Below are 16,911 nucleotides of genomic sequence, written 5' to 3' on the forward strand. Positions count from 1 at the left end.
GTGTCCTTTACTTCCAAGGTTCGCGTAATTGTTTTATTATTTTCATCAATAAATCTAACATTAATAACAAAATAATTGAGTCTGTGACGTGTGCATGCATCCATTTTTTTGAAGACATAGTATCCCTTTAGATCTTTTCGTAGTTCTTCCTTTTTACATTTGGCTCTTCAATTCTAAGTTTCCTTATACTTTCTCTTTCCAGAGAAACACCAAGTTTTTTAGCCATTTCTCCATTAGGCCTAAAATGGCTGGCTGTGAAAAGAAGAATAGTGGTACACTATTCTTTACTACCATTTCAACAATGTTTTTGAATTTTTCTGGTGTCATTGTCATGGTAAATTTGTCAAATATAAAGAATTTTCTTAGTTGTGTTTGGTCTCCAGTAGATTTCTGAACATTTTTTATACCAGAAGTAGATGAAACATTTTGATGGATATCTTTGTCATTCACAACTTCTAACACTTAAGGATGAAAACGCTGCAAGTGTCTTTTCAAATTTGATGCTTATTTGATGCAAATTTGGTGCATATTTGTTAGACCCACTTAACCTGCTAATTTTTGCATCACATGTTTTTCACTATCATCTTCAAGAATACATTGGCACACATGTTTCCCATCACTTGATAATGAAAAGTGCTCATAAACAGCAGACATTATCATGTTTGTTGACAGACTTTTTGCTATTGTGAATGGGGTGCCGCTTTCACTAAAATATAAATATAAAATATGGTATACTAACTAACATATTCTTGATTTAAATACAAACATACCTAGAATATTCTTGATTTAAATATAAAACATATACAGTCCTGCACTATTGCAAACATACATACAACACGGCACTATACACACAAATAAGCTAAAGGCCCTGCACTAAACCTAGACATAATTTGTCCTATTCAGAAAAAACATGCACAAACATATATACTATACACACAACCCAGAGCGCTACATTTTACTCAGAAACATACACAAAATATGCGCTATACACAAACATTCATACATTCCTGCACCATACACACAAACATACACATAGCCCTGCAGTTGTATCCAGAAATATGCACACAGCCTTCCATTATAGTACACACAAGCAGCCATGCAGTTTTAAAATAAACATGAACACTTACGGTTGAATCCAAAAAGCTGTTCCTCCAAGTTCGTCTAAACTCTTTTAGCAGACAGAGGAAGTTGAGCAGACACTGCTGCCTTTATACTTGTTTGGTGATCTTCTGCTTGAAAACAGGGCATTGGGAGGCTCCAGGGGCAGGAGTCTCCCACTACTTCACATTAGTAGAAATATAACTATTCACTGGGCTTTATTCTTACATCAGAGAAGTACCTAATTACGACTATTGTTTGTGAAATAGGACATTTGAACTTGCTGTATTTTTTGTATTATAATTTAAGTTTATCAGGAGTCAGAGTCGGCACATTTTTCTGGGCTCTGACTCCAGGTACCCAAAATTGTCTCGGACTCCATAGTCCTGATGCTATCCAACCTACATTTAAGACCTGATACAGAAGTACACTCCTAACCACCATCTCTTCTTCCAGTGTCCTAACTATGTTTAATTAACGTCCATTCTGATGCTCCTAACTATTGTGTACTACTTCCTTCCCATCTAGATTGTTAGCTTGGTTGGACATGATCCTCTTTTCCTCCTGTAAATAAACAGGTTTGTTAAATGCAGCCCCTATGTATAGTATAGAGCTAAGTGATATATATGAGCTGTATAAATTAAAATTATTATTAATAAATAAAAAGAGTATTGTGTCTGACAGTATACAGCAAAATACATAGATATATATAATAGATGTGTTAACCCTTTCTTACTGTATCCAAAAGAAGTGCATAATATATACTTTAAGATATTTACTTCTATCTTCTGCTTGAGTAACCGTCTTCACTGTTCCCTCACTACAGGTGACATTGGGAAAAGTATTGAAAGTGATTGTAGTGATGCGCAGTCTGTTTATTGATCGCACCATCGTGAAAGGTTACAATGAAATTGTGTACACAGAAGATGGCAAGGTGAGCAGTGCTGATATATATGAATTAGTCTCTTTCTGAGAAATCAGGTGAAATAAATCAGCAATTGTAATCCAGGAATCACAACTTTTTCCAGATGGCTTTTTCCAGAGGGGATCAAATTCCACTGCACACTGCAAAGTTAATCCATACTTCGCGTCACATTTTTCATCCCATTCACATGTCCAGGCCATGCTTACAATTTTTTTTTTATCTAGTTTTTTTGTACAGCACTCCCAAACAAAGTACACAGGGAACATTTTTATGGTGACTTGCTATGATTTATAAATGTTACCTTTTTGGGAGTTTTTGAAGGTGTTTTGAGGTGTTACTGCTGTTTTATAACTGGAACCTTTGTTTAACCTTATTCAGAATTATAGTGCAGCGGGACTTAGCTCTGCCAGTAAATAAGTGCTGACTTTCTGGGTACAGGATTGATCAGCAATGCCTTTGTTTGGCAGTTTGTTGGTATTATTATAATTATTATTATTTAACAGGATTTATATAGCACTAACATATTACGCAGCGCTGTACATTAATTAGGGGTAGCAAATGGCAGACAGGGATAGACAGTGAGACAGAAGGAGAAGAGGACCCTGCCCCCAAGAGCTTACAATCTAGGAGATGGGGAAAGTCTCACACAATTGGAGGGGAGATATGGAGTTATGGGAAATAGTGAGGGTTTTAAGAGACAGAAGAAGATAATTAGGCAAGTCTGAAAAAATGGGTTTTGAGTGCTTATTTAAATGAGCAGAAGGTAGGAGCCAGCCAAATAGGACGAGGAAGACTTCCAGAGAGTTGGGGCAGCTTCAGAAAAGTCTTAGAGTTTGTTTTCCTGATTCGGAATCACATTTGCGTTGGAAAATGATTTCAACTATTTTTTAGTGCCAACCAAAAGGCCATTTTCACTCTGCTGGTGGCAGATTGTTTTGGCCAAAAACATAAAGCCTACCTACACTTACCAACCACGTTATTAGGTGTACCTGTCCAGCTGCAAATATCTAATCAGCCAGTAATATTACAGTAATTAAGTGACATTGTACATGGCATGTTTGATGGTGTCAAACGTTGGAATATTTTAGAATCTGCTTATCTAAGCTTCGGAAACTTTAAAGCTCTTACAGAAAAGCAAAGGAAGTAAGACTTCTTAGTGTGCAAAAGGTGGAAAGATAAAGGGTGCAGTTACATCTGTACTTATGAATCCCTAATTCAAAACAAGTATGCAGTCTGAAAAATTGTAGATACTCTTCTTGCATATTTGATGTGGGTTAGTGAATAATTAAGTGGTAAAGAAGGGAAAAGAAAAATATGCTACAAGTTTCAACTGTCATATTTTCTCCAATACAGTTTCCCTTCCCTACAAACCCTAAAAACCCCATTCAGGTATGTAATAGAACCATGGATAAGTATTAATATCACCCTGTGTCTTTACATACCCTTTAGCAAGACACAGAAGACAGAGAGGATCTTTAAAATTAAGTGTTCACTAAATTTGCTAAATAACAAATGGCCAAACAGTATAAGGAGAAGAAAAGGTCTTCCTCTTACCAATAAAAATTAAAATTTGTGTTTTTCACAGCCCACTGTGCTCATGTATTTGGCTTTTGGAATTAACTCCTTGAGTACTTGTACTCCTGCAGTTGTGGAAAAGAAAGTCACATTAGGGCTATATGGGCACAGCTCACATACAACATGATCATTTTTTAGTGATTGACAAAAAAGAATTACCTAGAGCAAAGGTGCCCAGCCTTTGGCCCATGGGCCACATCCAGCCCATTGAGCTGTCTGATCCAACCCTCTCCTCAATCCCTGTCTGCTCTCTCTGCTTGTTGTCTTGAGGGGGATGGGGCACACGCGTCTTCATTGTTCTTCTTCTATTGAGATTGTGCTGCCAGAAGAGGGAGCTGCTTGTACCGTAAGATAATCCAAGCAGGATGAGACCTGTGTTTATGTTCATGTTTCTGTCATTATCCCCTTGTATAAATCCTCATGTCTCCTTCGCTAATTATCATAGAAATGTAAAATTTTCATGGTACACATGGGACTCTAAAAGCTGCTACCTAACCAAATTTAGGCCCGGCAAACATACGTTGCCAGATACAGGGTCACAAGTAGTGTTGGCGTTCGAAATCGGGTTTTCCCTATATTCAACCCGAAAATGGCGGTTCGAATTCGGGAGACCTGAGCCGGAAAAACACGGAATTCGACTTTGCGAATTCTTGTATAAAACTATGTTAAAAAAAAATAAGGAGAACTCCAGATGAACTCTTGGTAAAGTTTCCCCATTGTGAGTTCATCTGAGTTCAGTTACCACGGTCACCGGGCTGTACTTATCATTGATAAGTACAGCCTGGGGAGCGTGGGAACTTGCAGTCACAGCTGATAGGAGGCATGCGAGTGGTTTCAATCAGCTGTTTCTGCAAATGAACTCTCAATGGAGAAACTTCATTGACAGTTCATCTGCAGTTCCACTGCAATCCCCGACACTAGAGGTTAATTAACCTCTAGTGCGAGGGACTGAGTGGCTGACGAGCCTGTTACATATAGCTGACCACTTACCTTCTGTGACCTTCACTGTCTCTGGAACACAGAGGGATGTTAGCAACTGGAAATGTGGGTGTAAGTGGGAGATGTAGGGTTCTGAAGATGTAATAGTAAGAACATGTACCCCTTGGCTATCTGACACATGAGTTGCATTTCATGTGAAAAAAATGTTGGTCACCACTGACCTAGAGCTACATGCGTATAACTGGAGGAGTATACAGTATCCTAGTATTTATTGGCCTCGCTATTGAAGGAGGTCTGCTAAACATGAAACTTTGCTAAGGTAGATCACTAAATAAAAATGAATATGGTTGTCTACCTAAACTATGCGCAGCGTCAGCTTTGGTTGTCAAGAAAACATGACAAGCCAGTTTCCCTTGTTGTTGCTGTGATGAATTCCCACATGCCCACAGGAGTCTCCAGTCAGTGTGTGTTTCCACTTTAAACAACTCTCTGTGGATTTATCATAGCTAGTGGACCTTTCCCTAAAATTACTATTTAAAATGCACAGGGATATGTCAGAATAACCATATCACATAAATACATTTTTAAAGCTGTACTCCTAGCTGATAAAAAAGATACAAATGAATACAGCTCTTGTTTCCAATAATAAATGATTACATGTACTGTTATAAATGCAATCAAGTACCTGAAATGTAACATGGTATCCTCTTGCACTCTGAGCCCACACTGGTAAAGGGAAGGTGTCAATCAGTTGTAATGTAATGAAAACTTGCTGAAATTGTGGAAATTGACGGTTAAGTTTCAACACTAATGAACTTAACCATCAATTTGCTCATTTTTAGAAAGTTTCCATTGTAGTACAACTGACTGGCACCTTGCACTGCCCTTCCCTTTCTGTGAATGGGGGGCCTGAAGAAAGATTTAGTTGAAATGCAGTACCGGAATATCTAGTCTTTTTCTTGTTATGAACTTAAATAAAAATTGTCAAGGTCTAGTGGTCTAAGGTTACTGAGCTCATTGTAGGTGTGTAAGAGGTGGTAGAGGGTCTGGTTCTAGCTAGACATTCTTCTAGACTTTAATGGAGGAAAAATACAACAAAGAACCCTGCATCAAGAGTAAGCCATTTGTGGACACACTAGTATATATCTACACATCTAAACTACATAAAACATACATTTTGTAACATGAACACCCAATGCTAGAACAGATTGTCAATATACTGATAAATTTCACATTCTGAAAATAATGAAAAAAAAACTACTGGTATTTTGAAAGCACAAAATGAGAATAATTCACTGTTAAACCCCTACAAGCTTCTACATTCTGCTCCTTTTAGATACAAGCACTATGATGGGATGACCGGCCGCCCTAAAAACAAGCAGCTGGTGCACCAAACCTGAGATCACATACGCTTCATTGTGACAGTTCTCTTTACTGATCAGATTGCTTCTTTAAATAGATCTGCAAGATCTGTAGACTTTGATAACATTTTTTAACCTCTCCCCCTGCCAGGTCAGCAACACAAAGGGTTAACGATTGGATCGTCACAAAGCTTAACCTTTTTTCATTCCCCAGAAGCAGACCTGCAGGGTACACAGTAGCTCTGTCCAAGACGGCTGGTTTATTGAAGAACATTATTATGGGAATCAGGTCCGCTGACTGATTATAGCTTACACAGTGCTCTTTTAGACCCAAAGGCCACATTCTAATGAGTGCGGGTGCTGCAGGAAGTGTAATTAGCATGCAGATGTTTTACCTCACCCTGTTGTATTGTTGTTGTAGTAGCTGTGTGTGTTGTATATGGAAAAAAAAATCTGCAGTGAAGGGTAAAATCAGCACTTTTGTAAATTATATAGGTTTAACAATTGAATAATAAAGGTATTTAAATTATATATCTTAAAGCATACTTTACCCCCTTTATTTGTGTACAAACTTTGTAAATAGTTGTTTTTTTTTTGACTTTTATATATATATATATATATATATATATATATATATATATGTTTACTATTGTTAAACCCTGGTCCATATATACTCTTTGTGTATGCAAATTGTATTCGGACGTTTCATTATTTGTTCATGCTCGGGTTGCATCCATATTTCTTTAGAGACCGTACAAATACCCTGCTGGGATTTGGCTTATATAAGAATCTTAATAAGTCTTAAAAGAGTGAGAAAATGAACTGACTGTCCTATGTTATCTTCTTCTGGAAACATTTGGTCCCTGGCAGTTCCATGTCAGTGTATTAGAAAAGCATGAAAACTGTTTTTTGAGAAGGTGGGTAGAAATGCCTCCCCTTACATCTTATAAGGAGCAAGTATCCCATTAATTATGATGAGGGGGGGTAGGAAGTATGTACAAAAATATATGTAAAGATAAATCAGGCTAGATTCATTTACTTATTATAGGCTTTGCCTTTCACAGAATGTACGTGCCTGAAAGATTTACTTGACTACTTATGTAGGTCCTTATTCATGTATATTCTGTTAAAGTGTCTCTGTCAGTGTCCTTTGGTTGTGATTGGTCATTATGGCCTTCCCATATGGGCTTCCAATGGAGACTACAGGTTATCAATCAAATTAATCAATATTAATCAATAATCAATATTTTCACAGGTGTGGTCCACTGTTGACACCATCTGGGATTTGCAGTTCAATTAGAGCTGAAGTACATTAAAAATGTTTAACCTGGTAAATATTGTATTTTGCAGTACAGTTTTTTTGATACTTTTTGCAAAAGAGGGGCTTATTTAAAAAAAGTGGTATTGCTTTGCTGTGGTCATACTGCTAAAAAATGTAACATTGCAGATAGTGATATTTGTTTTTTGGTAAAAAATTATTCCCTGTCATTTCATAAACCGTTTACATCTGCTTTGAGGTCACCTAGAGAACTGTAAGTGATGTTTGCAGAGGAGATTGAGAAAAACTATAAGTTTCTTTAAAGTTCAAGATACCATCTTTCCATGCTCATGTACAATAAAGTAAATGTCTCCTGAAGGGACACAGTTTTACCACATTGCTAATCTATGTAAAATATTTTAAAACTTATTTTATCCTTTATAAAGGATACTTTAAACAATGGTTTTACTTAAGGAGCCTGCCTATTTTTATACCTGTAATTTCATGTCTTAGATTTTTAAAGTCCTCCCATATAAATGTAGCCCTTAGGTTTATGGGTTCTTCAGAGGATTAAAATGTGGCCATTTTTACATTATCATCCAAAGATGCTGAAGTCCCATTTTTTGTGCTCAGATTCCTACTTTGCACCGTGAGGATATTTTATCTTTTGAACTTGTGTAGTTGGCACCCCAGTAAAGCACACAGGCCTTTTCTCCTTGGTTCTGTAGGGCATTGAAAGGTAATGACATGCAGCAGCTCATCCCCTCTTGTAGCAGTTACAAAACCTAAGCGTCCTCATTGAATTCTCTTGTTAAGCAGCCCCAGCTTCTGTTAAAACTACGTTTGCATTAATTACCCCTTTTCGGCTAGGGAGCCGCTGCTCGTCTCCGGCCGAACCTCAGCAAGTAAAAAGCACAAAGCTATCAAAGCTGAGCTTCAAAGATCACCAAAGCCGTCTCTGGGGTAATTTCTGATCCTTGCTTCCCTACTACTTCAAAGACGGGCGTAGAAGTGGTGGGGGGGGGGGGGGGAGCTATTCTGACAAGGAGGGGGTGGAATCTGATTTCTATAATAGGGGTTGGCACAGTCCCTGTTTGATATGAGATGCAAGGAAGGTTGTGATTCGTTATTGACTTAGAAATCATTCAAAACGACCTTCAGAAAAATGGCATGGAGTCCCTGCTCTGCTTGTAAATGGGAGGAGGACACAGGTCTGGCCAGGAAAGGGGGGAATAATTTGGGAGGCAGCCTCTTTATAGTGCACTAAAGTTTTCTTTATTTTTTTTTTTCCTCCTTTCTCATTCTCTTATTAAAATTCATTTCATGGGAAGTAAGGGCAGGAACAGAAAACAATAAACAGAAATAAAAGCGCAGTTTTGATCCAGACATATATCTTTGAACCTGTAAAAATTAGCACTACACAAGCACACAAATAGTCACCGTCAACCTTCAACCGCTTTAGTACTACAATGTTGAGCATGCAAGTGCCAGGGTAAGCCATAATTGGATATTTTTTATTGATTTTGACAGCTGCTTGTTTTTAGGACCTGCACTAATAGAGTTTCCAGAGATACATATGGCCATGTTTTTTACCTCTGAGTATACAATATAAATTAAATTATGACTGAAAAAACAAACCTGAACTAAATGGCTTTTATTTTCTGTTCAGCAATAAATTTCTATTCTGCAAGTGCTTACTCCGATTTCAGTGTACATTATGAGCTTTTCACAGTGTGCATTTAAAAGCTGCTGCAGTCAGAAAACCCCTTATTTTCTGACTGGAGGACATCCAGAATCATCCATCCTTTCCTTCCCAACTGTCCCTGATGCTACTCCTTATATTCATTGGATTTCTTGCAGCCTGCCTTGAAATATATGCTATTGTAGACCAGTGTTTTTGAGCCAGGGTTCCTTTAGGGGTTTCTAGAGTTCCTTGAGCCATGAGCAATTTTGACATCTCATGTCACATACCACTGACACCAATGATCTTTTTGGCTATCTATAAACGTGATATCCTTCCCACTGGCCATCGGTTTAGGGGACATTATAGAAAGGGTTTCTAAGACCTGAAAGTTATTTTATGGGTTCCCCCAAATTAAAAGGGTCGGGAGACATCCGACTATCAAGGTATTTTGTTATTTGCATAACAGCCAAGCCCACTGTTCTTGATATATACAGCAATCTTCATGTCACTCACACCCTATAACCTACCCACATTACATGGAGAAGCTCAGAGACCCATTGATGATTTTACTGGGTCCAAAATATGGCAAATGAAATGTTTTGTTAGAAATATAATATCCCATTGATTGGGTCAAGGAAAAATATGTAGTGGCTAGTGTTCTTACCTCGCAGTAGGTTTTATCTGGAAACTCCAGTTTCCACTCACATTTCAGAAATGGACCGTGCAAATAAAGAAAAGTTAATTGTTAGGGCTTACTTACTCCTTAAGAATAAAGGTAGACTTACATGTGTTGGAAATGGCTGTTTTATTTGATAAATTTATTAATGATATAACATTAAGTAGATGAGACATACAGCATAGAGTCTTTCTGGTAGTGTTGGTATTTATGCATTACCTCACCTTTGGATGGTCTGACAGTTCAAAAGTATAACTGGACCTACATGTAACCACCTTGTTTCTTCTGTTACAGCTGGACATTTGGTCAAAGTCCAACTATCATGTGTTCCAAAAGGTAAGTTCAACATTATTTCCCAACATAGAGTATTGTGCGAACAAGTGGTCTTTTATTGCTCTGACCTTCTAATGTATGACTATCACAACCAGCCTAATGGTTAAAGAACATCATTGCTCGCCCTTGTTGCTCCACAGAGACTCAGTCAAATAATTATAGCATATTTACTTTGCTATGTCAAGTGGCGCTTAGACAAACATTGTAGAATTAACCTAATTAATCCTTCATCGATACAACTTTGATTTTGTTAATTAAATTGTAAGAGATAGCTATTTACCTCACTGGCTTGTCTTTTTATTTTTGTACTGAGAACAAAAGACTGAACACTTTTCTTTTTCTAGGTTTTTCAGTGATTTACAGCTTACAGTTTAGTGGTCCAAGGGTAGAAGTTAAAAAAAACAAAAACAAATTAAAAGGCATAGAAGGTGCAGACTGTAACAAACATTAACTCTTCGGTTTGTGTTTTTTTAGAGTTTCTGTAGCACAGTTTTACTACCTGTAGATCCAATGTTTTCCTGCTTCCTTTATTAGACCAAGCCGTGCAGTAAAAGCAGTAGTTGGAGGGGTTGTGTGAAACAACAATTCACTGACAGGGTGCCTTTAATGGTCAGCTTTTTTATGTCTTTAACATATTTTTTTTTTTTTTTGTTTCAATAAGTTTTTATTGATTTTTATATAACCTTAACATAATAAACACAAATAGATTAATAAAAATAGTAGTAGTGAAATGTTGTATACAAAATTAAAAAACATACAGACATAACAACATAAAAAGTTAGCATAGATACCTATATCAAGTTATTTTGCAGACTGTTTACTTAGGACCACAGGATCAAGTCCTGAGGTCCCTCTGAGTATAATACACAAACTTTAAGCCTTGAAAATTGTATGCCATCTTTAGACATAAGCACCAATACAAAACAGGAGCAATATAGAAACAAGGGGGTAGGGAAGGAGGAGGCAGGTCGCCCAGATAACTAATATTATCTACTGGTATATTATTACATTGTTATACCTATAACTATATACATATGGGGACCATAACTATTGAAATTTGGGTATGAAGTCAGTTAGTAAGGCTCTCATCTACTTGTTCACTAAGAACCAAGACATTTTATTTTTAACTTGCGCTAAAATGGGGACTGCTGACTACCAGGCCTTGGCTAATACCATATTGGCTGAAGTAAACAGGTATGTCAACAATTTAAACTGGTTATTTGTACAAACCGATGGTTGCTTAGGAAACGAGCGTCCCACAATGGTATAAGCCATTTGATATACACGTGTCCAGAATCTCTTCACCTTAGAGCACTCCTACCAAATATGGTATAGTGTTCCTGCTGTTCTACAGCCCCTAAAACAATCGCCAGAGCAGGCAGGTTTAAACTTAGCCAAACGAGATGGCACCATATACCACTGCATCATCAATTTGTAGTTGGCTTCCACCGCTGACACATTTATACTACAGTTGTATTGCTATACTACTTCCTGATGGGGATAATAGTTTCATGTTTTATTTACTTCGTTGTGACGTCACTTTGGTATCTACTTTTCTTATTTCTGTGAATCTACAGCACTATATGACAAGTGTGTGCCCTGACGGCGGCCCAACTTACAGGGATGGGAGCATCGGCCTTTGGCCTTGAGGCACTTAGCTGGCGGGCGGTTAGACCTTCGCCCCGCCCACCCAGTGTTGACCCTGTATGAGTCCGTTGGTTCGCATGCATGTTTTAGTGACAGAGAGCCGGCCCGTTGTCAGTAGCACACACCCATACACACACGTCAGCTGGACAGGTGGGCCCTTCAGTTAATCCCCAGTTCAGAGTGATGTGACTGACACGCCCTCATCTCCGTTTTACCCTCGGTGTACACATGGCAAGCAGACCACTTTCGGGACGCCATCTTTCACGTACTATTTATGGAGATGGCTTCCGGAACCTCCCCCCATTACCTGCCTATTCAGCCAGTGCTTCAACCACACAGACCGCGGCTCCGGTCCCTCACTTTCTGCTACCAGAGGACAATCAAGGTACTCTGAACATTTACCCAATATTTAAACACTATTCGGTTTTTGACATCTTCCCCTTTTGCAGACCTTTACATTTATATTTTCATTTATGCTTCTATCATACCTAATAATTATCTATGCAGCACACTGATGCCTGCTTATTTCACTTACCAACATACTTGTACACTTTTCATGGATACTGATAGTTTTATAATTTTTTATATCATATTAAAAAAAAAACATATTTGATTAGTTCACTCGATACTCACATAGTATTTGAGCATAAACCTAGAACACATCAAACAGCTGGTAACCATAACCAGCAATGAATACACTATATGTCATCTCATATACATGATACATAGCCTAAACGCAACTACCCTAGCCTCACTAGTATTTGCCTACAGATACTTATTACTTTATATTTACCTAACCATAGGTCCTCCTGTTGGATGGTTCCTTCTAAAAATCAGTGTTTCTCTTCTCTACTATAAGAGACAGCAGACCCATTTTTTTTTTTTTTTTTATTAAGGATAATTATTTGAGTATGTCAATCTTTGAGTCTTGATTTACCATAAATGTAAACCACCTATATTGATTTAATTGAACCTATATTAAATATGCATCTTTTAGCTTTTAGATACAGACACAAATTGATTTCTATTTTGTTTTGCTTAGTTTATTTGCTCATAAGTTACCTCTGTTCAATATATTGATTTATTGTATATTTCACTTTAACCCTAGATACCTGTCAAGTAATTGTGTATACCTGTTAAGCAAATCATTACCCCTGAAAAAGCCCAAGCCTGGGCGAAACGCGTCGGGTTAAACCCTTTACCTCAGCTATGTACCAGGTCACCATAAATGGCCCGACAGGACCCCTTTTCGTATATGTGGATCTTGTACACATAACCGTTTAAACCAGGTCATATTGAATGATCCAGAGGATCTCCCAAGCCTGGTCTGGGAAAAGTGCTTGATTTGAAGATAACGAAAGATCTCCAATGGAGGAGCTTCATGGTTATTACAAAATACAATAAAAGGAAGTATCCCCTATTAACATATTTTTTAAAGAAAAATACTGTTGCTGTAACTGCTTTAAAAGTTAGTTGGAGTCAAGCTTTCATTAGTTTGGCTTGTTGAAAGCAAAGCTAAATATTCCCCTCTCCAGTTTGTGTGGACCCCCTTGCCAGGGTCTGCTTTTTTTCTAGGTCGTCTTTGGCTTTCTACATCTTCAAGCATTTTAATTGGCTGGTCCAGGGTGTCTCCCATGCAAGGAAGTTGATTTATAGTAGAGATGACCTTGTATAGACAAAAATAAATATTTATGCTGTTGTTAGGCAGGTCTATCGCAAACATTGGACAGATACCAAACCCTCCTAACTGCACACATTAATGTCCCTGGCTTGACTGACAAACGGATGCATGTACTTTTGGGGGAAGGTTTTATCCCTTTCCTCAAGCAGAACAAGGAGTGACCAGATATGAATCCATAATATTGGTATATTTCTCTGTGAGAAAACGAATACCTCTGATAATCAGAAGCACTCACTGCTACACAAGTGCACCCATTACTTAAATCAGGTTATTACAGGCATGATTATGTATCATCTATCCTTTTTATTTTTACTTAGACTTTACCTAACATAATGGTTCAGTATAAACTCCTGAAATTTCTTGAGCTTAGCCTTGAGCCCACAGTCAAATTGATCCTAATCCTAAATGATGTGTTAAAAATGGTGCTGGCATTCTGAGGAGAAAAAAATGATGGACAATTTAACATGTGTGATTCCTTTACGCCATAATAAATACTTATTATACATTACTACCACCTGCTAAAAATGCTAATTGCTTGTCTGTCTATGGCCCAGTGCTTTCTGACCCCAGTTACCAGCATGCAAGTCTCTCTAACTTCGTTCTTGTTCTGGGTCCATGACCCAGAAAATATTGGAGCCTTTGGATCAACTACCAACCAGAAGTACCAAATTGACTATTTAGGTATCTTCTCAGTATTTCTTTAATGTGAAAAAATATTTCTCTTTGCTTGCTCAACTCCCTCCCCCCCCAGTCTGTTAACTCCTTGACTGCCTGCTCCTTCACTCCCTGTTTCTCTGTTTGTACTTCTGCACCTTTTCTCTCTTTTACTACTTGCTGATGACCCTGGTCCCCCCACATCCTCTCCTTTCCCCTACACTTTCACTAAGATTTACCCATCTCCTACCCTCTTTAACATCCCCACTACCCATAAGTTCTTACACCCTTTCTCTGGCAGTCTGTGGAATGCCAGATCCTTCTGTAATAAGCTAACCCCCATCCACCACCTTCTCCTCTCTAAATCTGTAAACTTCCTGGCTTTCACTAAAACTTGGCTTTCCTCCTCAGACTCTGCCTGTGCTGCTGCTCTCTCCTATGGAGGCCTGCACTTCACTCATACCCCTAGACCTGGCAACAGAGTAGGGGTGGTGTGGGTCTCATTCTCTCCCCTATGTGTACATACAGAGTCCTTCCTACCCCACCATCTCTCATTTTCACCGCTTTGTTGCTGTCATCAAAATCAGACATGACTTCTCTGAACACTGGGCCACTCCAACCATATCCACCCCTTCCATCTGTAAATCATCACTAACCTCCCTCAGCCCTGCTACTGTGGATGAAGTCCCCTCTCATCCCCATCTACTACCTGTCTGCTTGACCCAGTTCCCTCTAATCTACTCCATGCCCACTCTTTACTTCTCCACCCTGGCCTCCACTCTAACTCAACTATTCAACCTTTCCCTCTCTAATGGTGTTTACCCCTCCTCTTTCAAACATGTCATTATTCTACCTAACCTGAAGAAACCTTCACTAGTCCCCTCCCTACCTTCTAGCTACCGTCCTATTTTCCTTCTCCCATATGTTCCCAAACTTCTTGAGCACTGCATCTATAAAAGACTCACCGATTTCCTGAACACCAACTCTCTCCTTGACCCTTTCTAGTCTTGGCTTTCGAGCTGCCCGTTCCACCAAAACAGCCCTTACTGAAGTGGCCAATAACCCTATCAGAGTGAAGTCTCAAGGCAACTTTTCCCTCCTCCTTCTCCTTGATCTTTCCTTTGCTTTTGGCACTGTTGATCACACCATTCCACTACAAATCATGGTGCTCCATGTCTTATCGCTCCTTTCAAGCTTCTTTCAGTAGTAACTCCTCCTCTCCCACTCTCCTCCCTGTTGGTATTCCCCAAGGGTCAGTTCTTGGACTGGTTCTCTTTTCTCTGTACACCTCCTCTTTTGCTAGTCTCATATCCTCATTTGGTTTACAGTACCATCTATATGCTAATGATACTTAAATATATCTGTCCACCCCTGGCCTGCCTCCCTTAGACCTGGACAAGGTTTCATTCTGCCTATCGGCCATCTCATCATGGATGTCTGACAGATTTCTGAAACTCAACCTGGATAAAACAGAACTCATCATCTCTCCCCCCTCAAACTCCAAATCTCCCCCTGACATATTCCTAACTGTTAACAACACTGTCATTGGTCCCTCCTCTCAGGAACGTTGTCCTGGCGTCACCTTTGATTCTGCCCTCTCACCTATGTCCTACCTGTCCCCAGAGACCACCAAACTCCTTTTCCATGCTCTTATCTCTCGTCTGGACTACTGCAACATCCTCCTTTCTCGTATTCCCCTAACCCGACTCTCTCCTCTTCAATCTATTATGAATGCTGCAGCCAGACTTATCCATCCTTCCCACCACTCCTCTGTCGCATCTCTTTGTAGTTCTCTTTATTGGCTTCCATTTCACCTGAGAATCAAATTCAAGCTCCTGTGCTTTGCCTTCAAATCTCACCACAGTTCTTGTCCAACCTACCTTTTTGACCTGGTGGAAAAATACTCCCCTAGCTGCTCTTTTTGCTCTGCCAATGGTCTACTAATGACTTTCTCACTCATAGCCTCCTCACATGCATGACTTCAAGACTTTTCTAAAGCCGCCCGACTCTCTGGAATGGTCTTCCTTGTTCTATTGGGCTTGCTCCTACTTTCTGCTCATTTAAAAGTGCACTCAAAACCCATTTCTTCAAACCTGCCTACCCGTCTTCTGTCTCTTAAAAGGTGCTGTTAAGGTACCTAAACAATTGATTTAGGTGTGTATTGGTAAGAAAATGAAAATCCAATTTGGAGGGGGGGGGTTAGAAAGATTTATTTAGCAGAGAAATGGGCTTTATTTTTATCCACTTTAGGAATGCAGAACTGTTTTATATTTCCTGATTACCTTAAGATAACATTATTCGGTGCCTTCTTTTTGACATTATAGCACATATATCCAAAATAACAGTTCTTACTATGGATGAGATACTGGTCCCATAACTACTAACTTTAAGCTGCACATTACTGCACACCCTTTGGAGTGATCATGAACTTCATACCAGGAAGCAGAACGCTGCCTTTACGCCTTCTCTTTGTATGCAGTAATTCTAAATCTAACTGGCATTGTCTGGTACAATAGAGTCAGGATAAAAGAGAGAGTTTTATTCTCAAAGGGGAGCTGCCACAATAGAGGATGAATAGGGTTCCCCGTTGACCACAGATAGGCATAATCCATTTCTTTTTCTATTTTTTCTAACTTTGGCATTTAAACTTTCACAGTAAATGGGCTGTTTAGATTGCGTTCTGCAGCTACAGCCATCCAGCCTCCCTGATCGCTTTCGGGCAAAAAGGATTCTTGAAGAAATTGCCTGTTCTGATGAAGCTCCAGGTAGCCAGAAAAGAGATGAATACATGACTGTAAGGAGTAAACACAACCGTCAGCAGCATGCAGAGCTTTAAAACGCCAAACAAAAAGCTTTGAATGCACCATTGGGAGGTTAGCCTGATTAGGGTTGTCTCCTGCACTTTAACCATTATATGGATAATCATTTCATTAAAATGGTGAAAGTTTAACATTTAATGCTTATTAAAAATAAAAACTCTTTTGTTCTGAAGAAGTTAAGTTAAGAATAAGTGTGCTTTAGATCAGTGTTTTTCAACCGCTGTTCCGCGGCACACCAGTGTGCCTTGAGAGATCTTCGGG

The 16,911-nt window shown here is 38.9% G+C and overlaps 1 protein-coding gene across 1 annotated transcript in view; it reads left to right on the forward strand.

Moving 5' to 3' along the window:
- MED27 (mediator complex subunit 27) overlaps positions 1-16,911 on the forward strand; it is a 247,720-nt gene that overhangs the window by 207,072 nt on the left and 23,737 nt on the right. Inside the window, exons 5-6 of the mRNA XM_072430758.1 lie at positions 1,925-2,032; positions 9,811-9,852. Coding sequence (XP_072286859.1) covers positions 1,925-2,032; positions 9,811-9,852 — 150 coding nt within the window. The remainder of the gene's footprint in view (positions 1-1,924; positions 2,033-9,810; positions 9,853-16,911) is intronic.

The sequence above is a fragment of the Pyxicephalus adspersus genome, chromosome Z (genome assembly GCF_032062135.1).
Source record: "Pyxicephalus adspersus chromosome Z, UCB_Pads_2.0, whole genome shotgun sequence".
Classification (NCBI taxonomy): domain Eukaryota; kingdom Metazoa; phylum Chordata; class Amphibia; order Anura; family Pyxicephalidae; genus Pyxicephalus; species Pyxicephalus adspersus.